The sequence below is a fragment of the Oncorhynchus mykiss genome, chromosome 19 (assembly GCF_057628025.1).
Source record: "Oncorhynchus mykiss isolate SJ-2025 chromosome 19, ASM5762802v1, whole genome shotgun sequence".
Lineage (NCBI taxonomy): Eukaryota > Metazoa > Chordata > Actinopteri > Salmoniformes > Salmonidae > Oncorhynchus > Oncorhynchus mykiss.
Window position 1 is genome coordinate 75,653,185 of NC_143040.1, and position 11,632 is coordinate 75,664,816.

The 11,632-nt window shown below is 50.3% G+C and overlaps 1 protein-coding gene across 4 annotated transcripts in view; it reads right to left on the reverse strand.

Moving 5' to 3' along the window:
- rab11fip5a (RAB11 family interacting protein 5a (class I)) overlaps positions 1 to 8,476 on the reverse strand; it is a 57,223-nt gene extending 48,747 nt beyond the window's left edge. For 2 of the 4 annotated variants that reach the window (XM_090209679.1, XM_090209677.1), the window contains exon 1: positions 7,521 to 8,476. In XM_090209679.1, coding sequence (XP_090065805.1) covers positions 7,521 to 7,906 — 386 coding nt within the window. In that variant the 5' untranslated portion in view covers positions 7,907 to 8,476. The remainder of the gene's footprint in view (positions 1 to 7,520) is intronic. The other 2 variants (XM_090209680.1, XM_090209678.1) reach the window with 2 other exon arrangements.
- Between the last annotated feature and the right edge of the window lie 3,156 nt (positions 8,477 to 11,632).

Genomic DNA, 11,632 nt, shown 5'->3' on the forward strand with positions numbered 1-11,632 from the left:
GAGTCTCAGTCTTAAATCATTTTCCACACACAGTCTGTGCCTGTATTTAGTTTTCATGCTAGTGAGGGCCGAGAATCCGCTCTCACATCGGCACATGGTTGCAAAGGGCATCAGTGTCTTAACAGCACGATTTGCCAAGGCAGGATACACTGAGCGCAGCCCTATCAGGAAATCTGTCAGTGGCTTCTGATGAAATTGAGTTAATATGCACGCAAAAACAACAACAAAAATCACACAATGATGGAAAGACCTGTGTGTTGTCCTTGTTAATGTAGACAGAGAAGAGCTCCAACTTCCTAATCATAGCCTAGATTTTATCAATTTTATCCCGCACATTGAATATAGTTGTGGAGAGTCCCTGTAATCCTAGATTCAGATCATTCAGGCGATAAAAACATCACCCAGATAGGCCAGTCGTGTGAGAAACTGGTCATCATCAAGCGGTCAGACAAGAGAATATTATGGTCAGTATAGAACATTTAAGCTTGTCTCTCAATTTAAAACCAGGCTAGTCAGTTAAGAACTCTACGAACTCGTCTCTCAATTTAAAACCAGGCTAGTCAGTTAAGAACTCTACGGACAATTCCTTCGACCTTCCAAATCATGTCCAATCAATTGAATTTACCACAGGTGGACTCCAATCAAGTTGTAGAAACATCTCAAGGATGATCAATGGAAATAGGATGCACCTGAGCTCAACTTTGAATCTCATAGCAAAGAGTCTGAATAATGAAAAAATAATGTTAAACCTTGCTAAACTTTCTAAAAACCCGTTTCACTTCGTTATTATGGGGTATTGTGTGTAGGTTGAGGATTTTTAAAAGTAATTTTACAATAAGGGTGTAACACAACAAAATGTGGGAAAAGAAAAGGGGTCTGAAAACTTTCCGAATGCACTTTATATCACCTAATAGTATGAGGCAGGCCCGGGTCGTCACTACGTCTATCACCTAATAGTATGAGGCAGGCCCGGGTCGTCACTACGTCTATCACCTAATAGTATGAGGCAGGCCCGGGTCGTCACTACGTCTATCACCTAATAGTATGAGGCAGGCCCGGGTGGTCACTACGTCTATCACCTAATAGTATGAGACAGGCCCGGGTCGTCACTACGTCTATCACCTAATAGTATGAGGCAGGCCCGGGTCGTCACTACGTCTATCACCTAATAGTATGAGACAGGCCCGGGTCATCACTACGTCTATCACCTAATAGTATGAGGCAGGCCCGGGTCGTCACTACGTCTATCACCTAATAGTATGAGACAGGCCCGGGTCGTCACTACGTCTATCACCTAATAGTATGAGGCAGGCCCGGGTCGTCACTACAACGTCTATCACCTAATAGTATGAGACAGGCCCGGGTCGCCACTACAACGTCTATCACCTAATAGTATGAGACAGGCCCGGGTCATCACTACGTCTATCACCTAATAGTATGAGGCAGGCCCGTGTCGTCACTACAACGTCTATCACCTAATAGTATGAGACAGGCTCGGGTCGTCACTACGTCTATCACCTAATAGTATGAGACAGGCCCGAGTCATCACTACGTCTATCACCTAATAGTATGAGGCAGGCCCGGGTCGTCACTACGTCTATCACCTAATAGTATGAGACAGACCCGGGTCGTCACTACGTCTATCACCTAATAGTATGAGGCAGGCCCGGGTCGTCACTACGTCTATCACCTAATAGTATGAGACAGGCCCGGGTCGTCCCTACGTCTATCAGCTAATAGTATGAGGCAGGCCCGGGTCGTCACTACAACTTTGCACAACAATGACAACTGACCTCTCATTAAACTCTTTAGGATTATCCTCTCGTGCCATTTCATGTAGCCTGAATGCCAGTCTGTTACTGATTGTCATGCCAAACGTGACACAAACAAGAACACATTCTTATTTACAATGACGGCCTACCCCAGGCCAAACCAGGACGACGCTGGGCCAATTGTGATTCCCAAATCACAATGAGCACAAACAGATCCCGAACCAGGCTACATTTCATCTCCAGTTGTGGTAAATGGTACAGCCTGCACATTCTGTAATGTTGTTTACAAGGACGGACAGACTGAAGGGACAAGAAAGAGAGAGGTTTCCCCTCATCATTCAGATATCCTTCCTATGGACTTCTATCATATGTTAACATATGCAGAAAGAGACACTGCTACCCAGATACCAAACTAACAGACCACTGTATAAAAGGTTTGTCTACCAGCCTAACAGACCACTGTATAAAAGGTTTGTCTACATATTTATCTTAAAGTCCATCGGTGTGTAGTCAATGACATGTCAAAAACAAGACGTCAGCTTTTCACAACGAATGGTCTCCTAAATTAGTGACCAAAACTCCTCAAACAGTGGACAGCTGATATGACAGGCCTGAGCACAAATAACTGAATGGGAGGTGACAATATTACTGGAATGTTCATAGAGGGAGTTCTTCGCTGTTCATCACTAAACTACAGCACTCTGTCTGTGATCCATCGAAGGAAGGATAGGCTTTACAACAACACTATGTTGTAAATAGGCTCCAACAACACAGAGGATCCATCCCACCCACGGGTCCTGGTCAGGCTCCATCCCCCCCACGGGCCTGGTCAGGCTCCATCCTCCCCATGGGTCCTGGTCAGGCTCCATCCTCCCCACGGGCCCTGTTCAGGGTCCATCCCCCCCACGGGCCCTGGTCAGGCTCCATCCCCCCCACAGGTCCTGGTCAGGCTCCATCCCCCCCACGGGTCCTGGTCAGGCTCCATCCCCCCCACGGGTCCTGGTCAGGCTCCATCCCCCCCACGGGTCCTGGTCAGGCTCCATCCCCCCCACGGGTCCTGGTTAGGCTCCATCCCCCCCACGGGCCGTGGTCAGGCTCCATCCTCCCCATGGGTCCTGGTCAGGCTCCATCCCCCCCATGGGTCCTGGTCAGGCTCCATCCCCCACGGGCCCTGGTCAGGCTCCATCCTCCCCCCTCCCACCCCCCATGGGTCCTGGTCAGGCTCCATCCCCCTCACGGGTCCTGGTCAGGCTCCACCCCCCACGGGCCCTGGTCAGGCCCCACCCCCCACGGGCCCTGGTCAACAGTATTCCGCTATAAACTAAATAGCGTGCCATTTGGGATGCCAATCAGAGCTTTCAGGCCATGAGACCAGTGGATTATCCTGAGAACTGGGACAAACTCTAATCCCCAGTAATTTCACATCCTGCCATAGTCCTGCCTGGGGCCACAATACAGACTACAGAGAATAACATGTTATTCCACCTCTGGAATTTAGAATTACTCTCTGCATAGAAGAACAGAATTAGGACCACATTTCCGGTAAGAAAAGCAGACCACCCTCAGCCCAGCTCTGGAGGCTAACCTCCCTCATTATAGCCCAGCTCTGGAAGCTAACCTCCCTCATTATAGCCCAGCTCTGGAGGCTAACATCCCTTATCATAGCCCAGCTCTGGAGGCTAACATCCCTCATCATAGCCCAGCTCTGGAGGCTAACATCCCTCATCATAGCCCAGCTCTGGAGGCTAACATCCCTCATCATAGCCCAGCTCTGGAAGCTAACATCCCTCATCATAGCCCAGCTCTGGAGGCTAACATACCTCATCATAGCCCAGCTCTGGAGGCTAACATCCCTCATCATAGCCCAGCTCTGGAGGCTAAGCTCCCTGATCATAGCCCAGCTCTGTAGGCTAACCTCCCTCATCATAGCCCAGCTCTGGAGGCTTAACACCCCTCATTATAGCCCAGCTCTGTAGGCTAACCTCCCTCATTATAGCCCAGCTCTGGAGGCTAACATCCCTCATTATAGCCCAGCTCTGTAGGCTAACCTCCCTCATCATAGGCCAGCTCTGGAGGCTAACATCCCTCATCATAGCCCAGCTCTGTAGGCTAACCTCCCTCATCATAGCCCAGCTCTGTAGGCTAACCTCCCTCAGCCCAGCTCTGGAGGCTAACATCCCTCATCATAGCCCAGCTCTGTAGGCTAACCTACCTCATCATAGCCCAGCTCTGGAGGCTAACATCCCTCATCATAGCCCAGCTCTGGAGGCTAACCTCCCTCATCATAGCCCAGCTCTGGAGGCTAACATCCCTCATCATAGCCCAGCTCTGGAGGCTAACATCCCTCATAATAGGCCAGCTCTGTAGGCTAACCTCATCATAGGCCAGCTCTGTAGGCTAACATCCCTCATCATAGCCCAGCTCTGGAGGCTAACATCCCACATTGTAGCCCAGCTCTGTAGGCTACCATCCTGTAGCCTAACCTCCCTCATTATAGTCCAGCTCTGTAGGCTAACATCCCTCATTATAGCCCAGCTCTGTAGGCTATCCTCCTGTAGCCTAACCTCCCTCATTATAGTCCAGCTCTGTAGGCTAACCTCCCTCATCATAGCCCAGCTCTATAGGCTAACCACCCTCATCATAGCCCAGCTCTGTAGGCTAATTCCCTGTAGCCTAACCTCCCTCATCATAGCCCAGTTCTGTAGGCTAACCTCCCTCACCATTGCCCAGCTCTGTTGGCTAACCTCCTGTAGCCTAACCTCCCTCATCATAGCCCAGTTCTGTAGGCTAACCTCCTGTAGCCTAACCCTGCTCTGTAGGCTAACCTCCCTCAGCCCAGCTCTGTAGGCTAACCTCCCTCAGCCCAGCTCTATAGGCTAACCTCCTTCATCATAGCCCACCTCTGTAGGCTAACATCCCTCATCATAGGCCAGCTCTGTAAGCTAACCTCATCATAGCCCAGTTCTGTAGGCTAACATCATGTAGCCTAGCCCAGCTCTGGAGGCTAACCTCCTGTAGCCTAACCTCCCTCATCATAGCCCAGTTCTGTAGGCTAACCTCCTGTAGCCTAACCCTGCTCTGTAGGCTAACCTCCCTCAGCCCAGCTCTGTAGGCTAACCTCCCTCAGCCCAGCTCTATAGGCTAACCTCCATCATAGCCCACCTCTGTAGGCTAACATCCCTCATTATAGGCCAGCTCTGTAAGCTAACCTCATCATAGCACAGCTCTGTAGGCTAACATCCCTCATCATAGCCCAGCTCTGTAGGCTAACCTCCCTCATCATAGCCCAGTTCTGTAGGCTAACCTCCCTCATCATAGCACAACTCTGTAGGCTAACATCCCTCATCATAGCCCAGCTCTGTAGGCTAACCTCCCTCATCATAGCCCAGCTCTGTAGGCTAACCTCCCTCATTATAGCCCAGCTCTGTAGGCTAACCTCCTGGAGCATAACCTCCCTCATCATAGGCCAGCTCTGTAGGCTAACCTCCCTCATCATAGGCCAGCTCTGTAGGCTAACCTCCCTCATCATAGGCCAGCTCTGTAGGCTAACCTCCCTCAGCCCAGCTCTATAGGCTAACCTCCCTCATCATAGGCCAGCTCTGTAGGCTAACCTCCCTCATCATAATCCAGCTCTGTAGGCTAACCTCCCTCATCATAGCACAGCTCTGTAGGCTAACATCCCTCATCATAGCCCAGCTCTGTAGGCTAACCTCCCTCATTATAGCCCTGCTCTGTAGGCTATCCTCCCACATTATAGCCCAGCTCTGTAGGCTAACCTCCTGGAGCCTAACCTCCCTCCTCATAGCCCAGCTCTGTAGGCTAACCTCCCTCATCATAGGCCAGCTCTGTAGGCTAACCTCCCTCATCATAGGCCAGCTCTGTAGGCTAACCTCCCTCAGCCCAGCTCTATAGGCTAACCTCCCTCATCATAGGCCAGCTCTGTAGGCTAACCTCCCTCATCATAATCCAGCTCTGTAGGCTAACCTCCCTCATCATAGCCCAGCTCTGTAGGCTAACCTCCCTCATCATAGCTCACCTCTGTAGGCTAACCTCCCTCATCATAGTCCAGCTCTGTAGGCTAACCTCCCTCATCATAGCCCAGCTCTGTAGGCTAACCTCCCTCATCATAGCCCAGCTCTTTAGTCTAACCTCCCTCATCATAGTCCAGCTCTGTAGGCTAACCTCCCTCATCATAGCCCAGCTCTGAAGGCTAACCTCCCTCATCATAGCCCAGCTCTGTAGGTAAACCTCTTGTAGCCTAACCTCCCTCATCATAGCCCAGCTCTGTAGGCTAACCTCCCTCATCATAACACAGCTCTGTAGGCTAACCTCCCTCATCATAGCCCAGCTCTGTAGGCTAACCTCCCTCATCATAGCCCAGCTCTGTAGGCTAACCTCCCTCATCATAGCCCAGCTCTGTAGGCTAACCTCCCTCATCATAGCCCAGCTCTGTAGGCTAACCTCCCTCATCATAGCCCAGCTCTGTAGGCTAACCTCCCTCATCATAGCACAGCTCTGTAGGCTAACATCCCTCATCATAGCCCAGCTCTGTAGGCTAACCTCCCTCATTATAGCCCTGCTCTGTAGGCTATCCTCCCACATTATAGCCCAGCTCTGTAGGCTAACCTCCTGGAGCCTAACCTCCCTCCTCATAGCCCAGCTCTGTAGGCTAACCTCCCTCATCATAGGCCAGCTCTGTAGGCTAACCTCCCTCATCATAGGCCAGCTCTGTAGGCTAACCTCCCTCAGCCCAGCTCTATAGGCTAACCTCCCTCATCATAGGCCAGCTCTGTAGGCTAACCTCCCTCATCATAATCCAGCTCTGTAGGCTAACCTCCCTCATCATAGCCCAGCTCTGTAGGCTAACCTCCCTCATCATAGCTCACCTCTGTAGGCTAACCTCCCTCATCATAGTCCAGCTCTGTAGGCTAACCTCCCTCATCATAGCCCAGCTCTGTAGGCTAACCTCCCTCATCATAGCCCAGCTCTTTAGTCTAACCTCCCTCATCATAGTCCAGCTCTGTAGGCTAACCTCCCTCATCATAGCCCAGCTCTGTAGGCTAACCTCCCTCATCATAGCCCAGCTCTGTAGGTAAACCTCTTGTAGCCTAACCTCCCTCATCATAGCCCAGCTCTGTAGGCTAACCTCCCTCATCATAACACAGCTCTGTAGGCTAACCTCCCTCATCATAGCCCAGCTCTGTAGGCTAACCTCCCTCATCATAGCCCAGCTCTGTAGGCTAACCTCCCTCATCATAGCCCAGCTCTGTAGGCTAACCTCCCTCATCATAGCCCACCTCTGTAGGCTAACCTCACGTAGCCTTACACAGCCTGAAAAGTAATAGCCATTCTAGACAGCCGTGTTATCAAATAGCATAGTCCCCTCTTCATAGTCTGTTTGACAAACTAGTTGTGATGTCTGGCTGCATGTAGAGGGCGTGTCTGGTAGTGCAGAGGCCCTGGGTTGAAGCTGCAGAATGATCTGACAGTTGTTGTGTTTATAGAAGTCAACTTTAGAATAAACCCTCTAAACCCAATTAAAAGAAACGTAAAGTTGACTAATGTTGTCGTACAATGTAAGGCTTTGGGAGTTTAAAAAAAAATCTCTCTCTTTGATACACTGCGAGACTGTTTCTAGAACAGACCACCATGCAGGACAGGGCCGGTGTTCTCTCGTTTCCCTGAAGCGCTGAAATCAAATGGAATATACAGCAAAAAGACTTCAAACCTCAAAAAAATGAAACCTACTCGTTTTTCATGCATATTCTGTCCTGAAACACCTTATCCAGGTGGATCACGGCTTGGCCCAGAAACACGTCCAGTCCCATGAGCGCCCGGTGCATCACCGTCAGGACCAAGTCGCTGCTCCCGGGGGGGTATGCGCCCCCGTCCCCAACCTGCTCCAGAACACCCGGTAACAACTCGAAAGAACATTCCTCCTTCCATTCGGGAACAGTGGTCTTTTCCAGAACACAAGTGGAGTATTTCTCCTTGCCCACCTGGATAATGGTGTAGACGTCGCTGGTACCGTGTTTGCCCTTCGCCCGCAAGCCCCTGCCCCGCAGAACGGTGACCTGGACGTGTGTAGGAACCCATCTCTGGTCTTCGTCGTAGTCTATATTTAGCGAGGACATGTCCAAAGAAACACAACAGAGAGTGAGGACAGGCTCAAATGTAAACGTGGAAATGGGAGGATACCCCTGCCGTTTCCCTCAGCGTCTCTCAGAGATGCACCGCTAGCCGTCCAGCCTAGTCGCGGGGTGGACGGCTCGGCATTATTGTATCCTTTAAGTTGTCGGTATTGTCCGGTCTGTCTGTAGTGTCTTCACTGTTCGTTGCCCCAGCATGTGTATCGTGGCGTATGCTCGGCTATGCTAATAAGGCTATCGACGGTACGACGCGCGTCTCCGCGTCCCCCTCTCTGCAGTCAGAATTGTTCAAACCATAGACAATGATAGAGGTCTCTAGTGGCAAAAAGGCCGTCGTCAAAATGCGCAGCACCATTGAGGGCTTCCACCATTTCAACTGGGTGGGACATTTCAACTTCATTGGCTCACCAGGAGGGATCAGCCAATCGTAAAAATAAAATAAAAAAATGGACTCCTTTAAAATGGAGATTGCCTCATTGGCGTTTCCCATGCACGTACAGACGCCATAATAGAACTATATAAGGATGTTTTCTCTATCATTCTCTATGGTTGAAACCAAGGCAGTGCCAATGTCACGCCTTTATCCTCTCTCTACAGGAAGAGGGTAGTAGAAAACAGCTTCCACCACAATACCCGAGGCTCAGTTTATCAGAATCTCTAGTAATATGATAACGTGAAACGTATATTACAAAAGATCCTTTGTTTTTAAAGAGTTGCAGTGATAACTATCCTGTCCAGACTGCGGCCTGTCTCTCAGATCAGACCCATTGGAAGTAGGGAAACCACCTTCCCCTCCGGGGTACTGCGCTGTGAGAACAGTTCTAGAGTACACACAGCCCTGGGATGACATAACATTGCAGATGCTCTGTTGCTCCCCACTGGGCAGAAAATGGGTTGAATCAACGTTGTTTCCACGTCATTTCAACTGGAGTAAAGAATCTATGTGTTGATGACATTGAATCAAAGTGTATATCTAATTGGATTTGAAAAAAGGCATCAATGTTAGGGCATTTACTCTTTTTTTACTCAACTTTTAACTTAAAGTAAAAAATAATTGATTTCACGTTAGTTGACAACTCTAGATGTCTGTGCCCAGTGGGTCCGCCAGATGATCGGTAGGAAAGACAAACTCTCTGTCACTCCTTCTGCAGGGCCAACATGGGTACTCTGTCACTCCTTCTGCAGGGCCAACATGGGTACTCTCTGTCACTCCTTCTGCAGGGCCAACATGGGTACTCTGTCACTCCTTCCGCAGGGCCAACATGGGTACTCTGTCACTCCTTCTGCAGGGCCAACATGGGTACTCTGTCACTCCTTCCGCAGGGCCAACATGGGTACTCTCTGTCACTCCTTCTGCAGGGCCAACATGGGTACTCTGTCACTCCTTCTGCATGGCCAACATGGGTACTCTCTGTCACTCCTTCTGCAGGGCCAACATGGGTACTCTCTGTCACTCCTTCTGCAGGGCCAACATGGGTACTCTCTGTCACTCCTTCTGCAGGGCCAACATGGGTACTCTCTGTCACTCCTTCTGCAGGGCCAACATGGACAGTTGTTGTTGTTGTGGTTTGTTATGCCAGTAGTACGTTTGAACTCTTAAAAATGAATGGACACACTTTGGCAGATTCGTGTTTTATCTCCCAACCAGGACTATTGTAGTCCGGAGTGGTGGTACACCCTTTACAGCCAGTGGGAAGTTTTCATAGATTGAAAATACAAGCCTTTAGCCTTTAGCCTAATCTTCAAACTAAGCAACACATGCTATTCAATAATGTAGCCCACACGTTAAAGGGGTAAACTGGGATTTAAACCAAGTGGAAACCCAGCCACTGTTTTGATAAACAGTTGAGGGATGATGCTGGTAAAATGTATGTATCAATTCCAGATTGGCCCTTAAAATGTTTGCCAGCCACCCTCTATATTGGTCCTTAGTCTAGGGCCTCTCATTGCTTTATTAGACAGCAGTCTGATGATGACCTCACCTGGTGGCCAAACCGCCGTAGAGTTTCAACCCTTCATTCAAAGACTCAATCATGGACACCCTTACTGACCACTGTGGCTGCTTTGTGGATGGACACCCTTACTGACCACTGTGGCTGCTTTGTGGCTGCTTTGTGGATGGACACCCTTACTGAGCACTGTGGCTGCTTTGTGGATGGACACCCTTACTGACCACTGTGGCTGCTTTGTGGCTGCTTTGTGGATGGACACCCTTACTGAGCACTGTGGCTGCTTTGTGGATGGACACCCTTACTGACCACTGTGGCTGCTTTGTGGATGGACACCCTTACTGACCACTGTGGCTGCTTTGTGCATGGACACCCTTACTGACCACTGTGGCTGCTTTGTGGATGGACACCCTTACTGACCACTGTGGCTGCTTTGTGGATGGACACCCTTACTGACCACTGTGGCTGCTTTGTGGATGGACACCCTTACTGACCACTGTGGCTGCTTTGTGGATGGACACCCTTACTGACCACTGTGGCTGCTTTGTGGATGGACACCCTTACTGACCACTGTGGCTGCTTTGTGGATGGACACCCTTACTGACCACTGTGGCTGCTTTGTGGATGGACACCCTTACTGACCACTGTGGCTGCTTTGTGGATGGACACCCTTACTGACCACTGTGGCTACTTTGTGAATGGACACCCTTACTGAGCGCTGTGGCTGGTTTGTGGATGGGCACCCTTACTGAGCACTGTGGCTGCTTTGTGCATGGACACCCTTACTGACCACTGTGGCTACTTTGTGAATGGACACCCTTACTGACCACTGTGGCTGCTTTGTGAATGGACACCCTTACTGAGTGCTGTGGCTGCTTTGTGCATGGACACTTACTGAGCGCTGTGGCTGCTTTGTGCATGGACACCCTTACTGAGCGCTGTGGCTGGTTTGTGGATGGACACCCTTACTGACCACTGTGGCTACTTTGTGAATGGACACCCTTACTTACCCCTGTGGCTACTTTGTGAATGGACACCCTTACTGAGTGCTGTGGCTGCTTTGTGCATGGACACTTACTGAGCGCTGTGGCTGCTTTGTGCATGGACACTCTTACTGACCACTCTGGCTACTTTGTGAATGGACACCCTTACTGACCACTGTGGCTGCTTTGTGCATGGACACCCTTACTGAGCGCTGTGGCTGGTTTGTGGATGGACACCCTTACTGACCACTGTGGCTACTTTGTGAATGGACACCCTTACTTACCCCTGTGGCTACTTTGTGAATGGACACCCTTACTGAGTGCTGTGGCTGCTTTGTGCATGGACACTTACTGAGCGCTGTGGCTGCTTTGTGCATGGACACTCTTACTGACCACTCTGGCTACTTTGTGAATGGACACCCTTACTGACCACTGTGGCTACTTTGTGAATGGACACCCTTACTGACCACTGTGGCTGCTTTGTGAATGGACACCCTTACTGAGTGCTGTGGCTGCTTTGTGCATGGACACTTACTGAGCGCTGTGGCTGCTTTGTGCATGGACACCCTTACTGAGCGCTGTGGCTGGTTTGTGGATGGACACCCTTACTGACCACTGTGGCTACTTTGTGAATGGACACCCTTACTGACCCCTGTGGCTACTTTGTGAATGGACACCCTTACTGAGTGCTGTGGCTGCTTTGTGCATGGACACTTACTGAGCGCTGTGGCTGCTTTGTGCATGGACACTCTTACTGACCACTCTGGCTACTTTGTGAA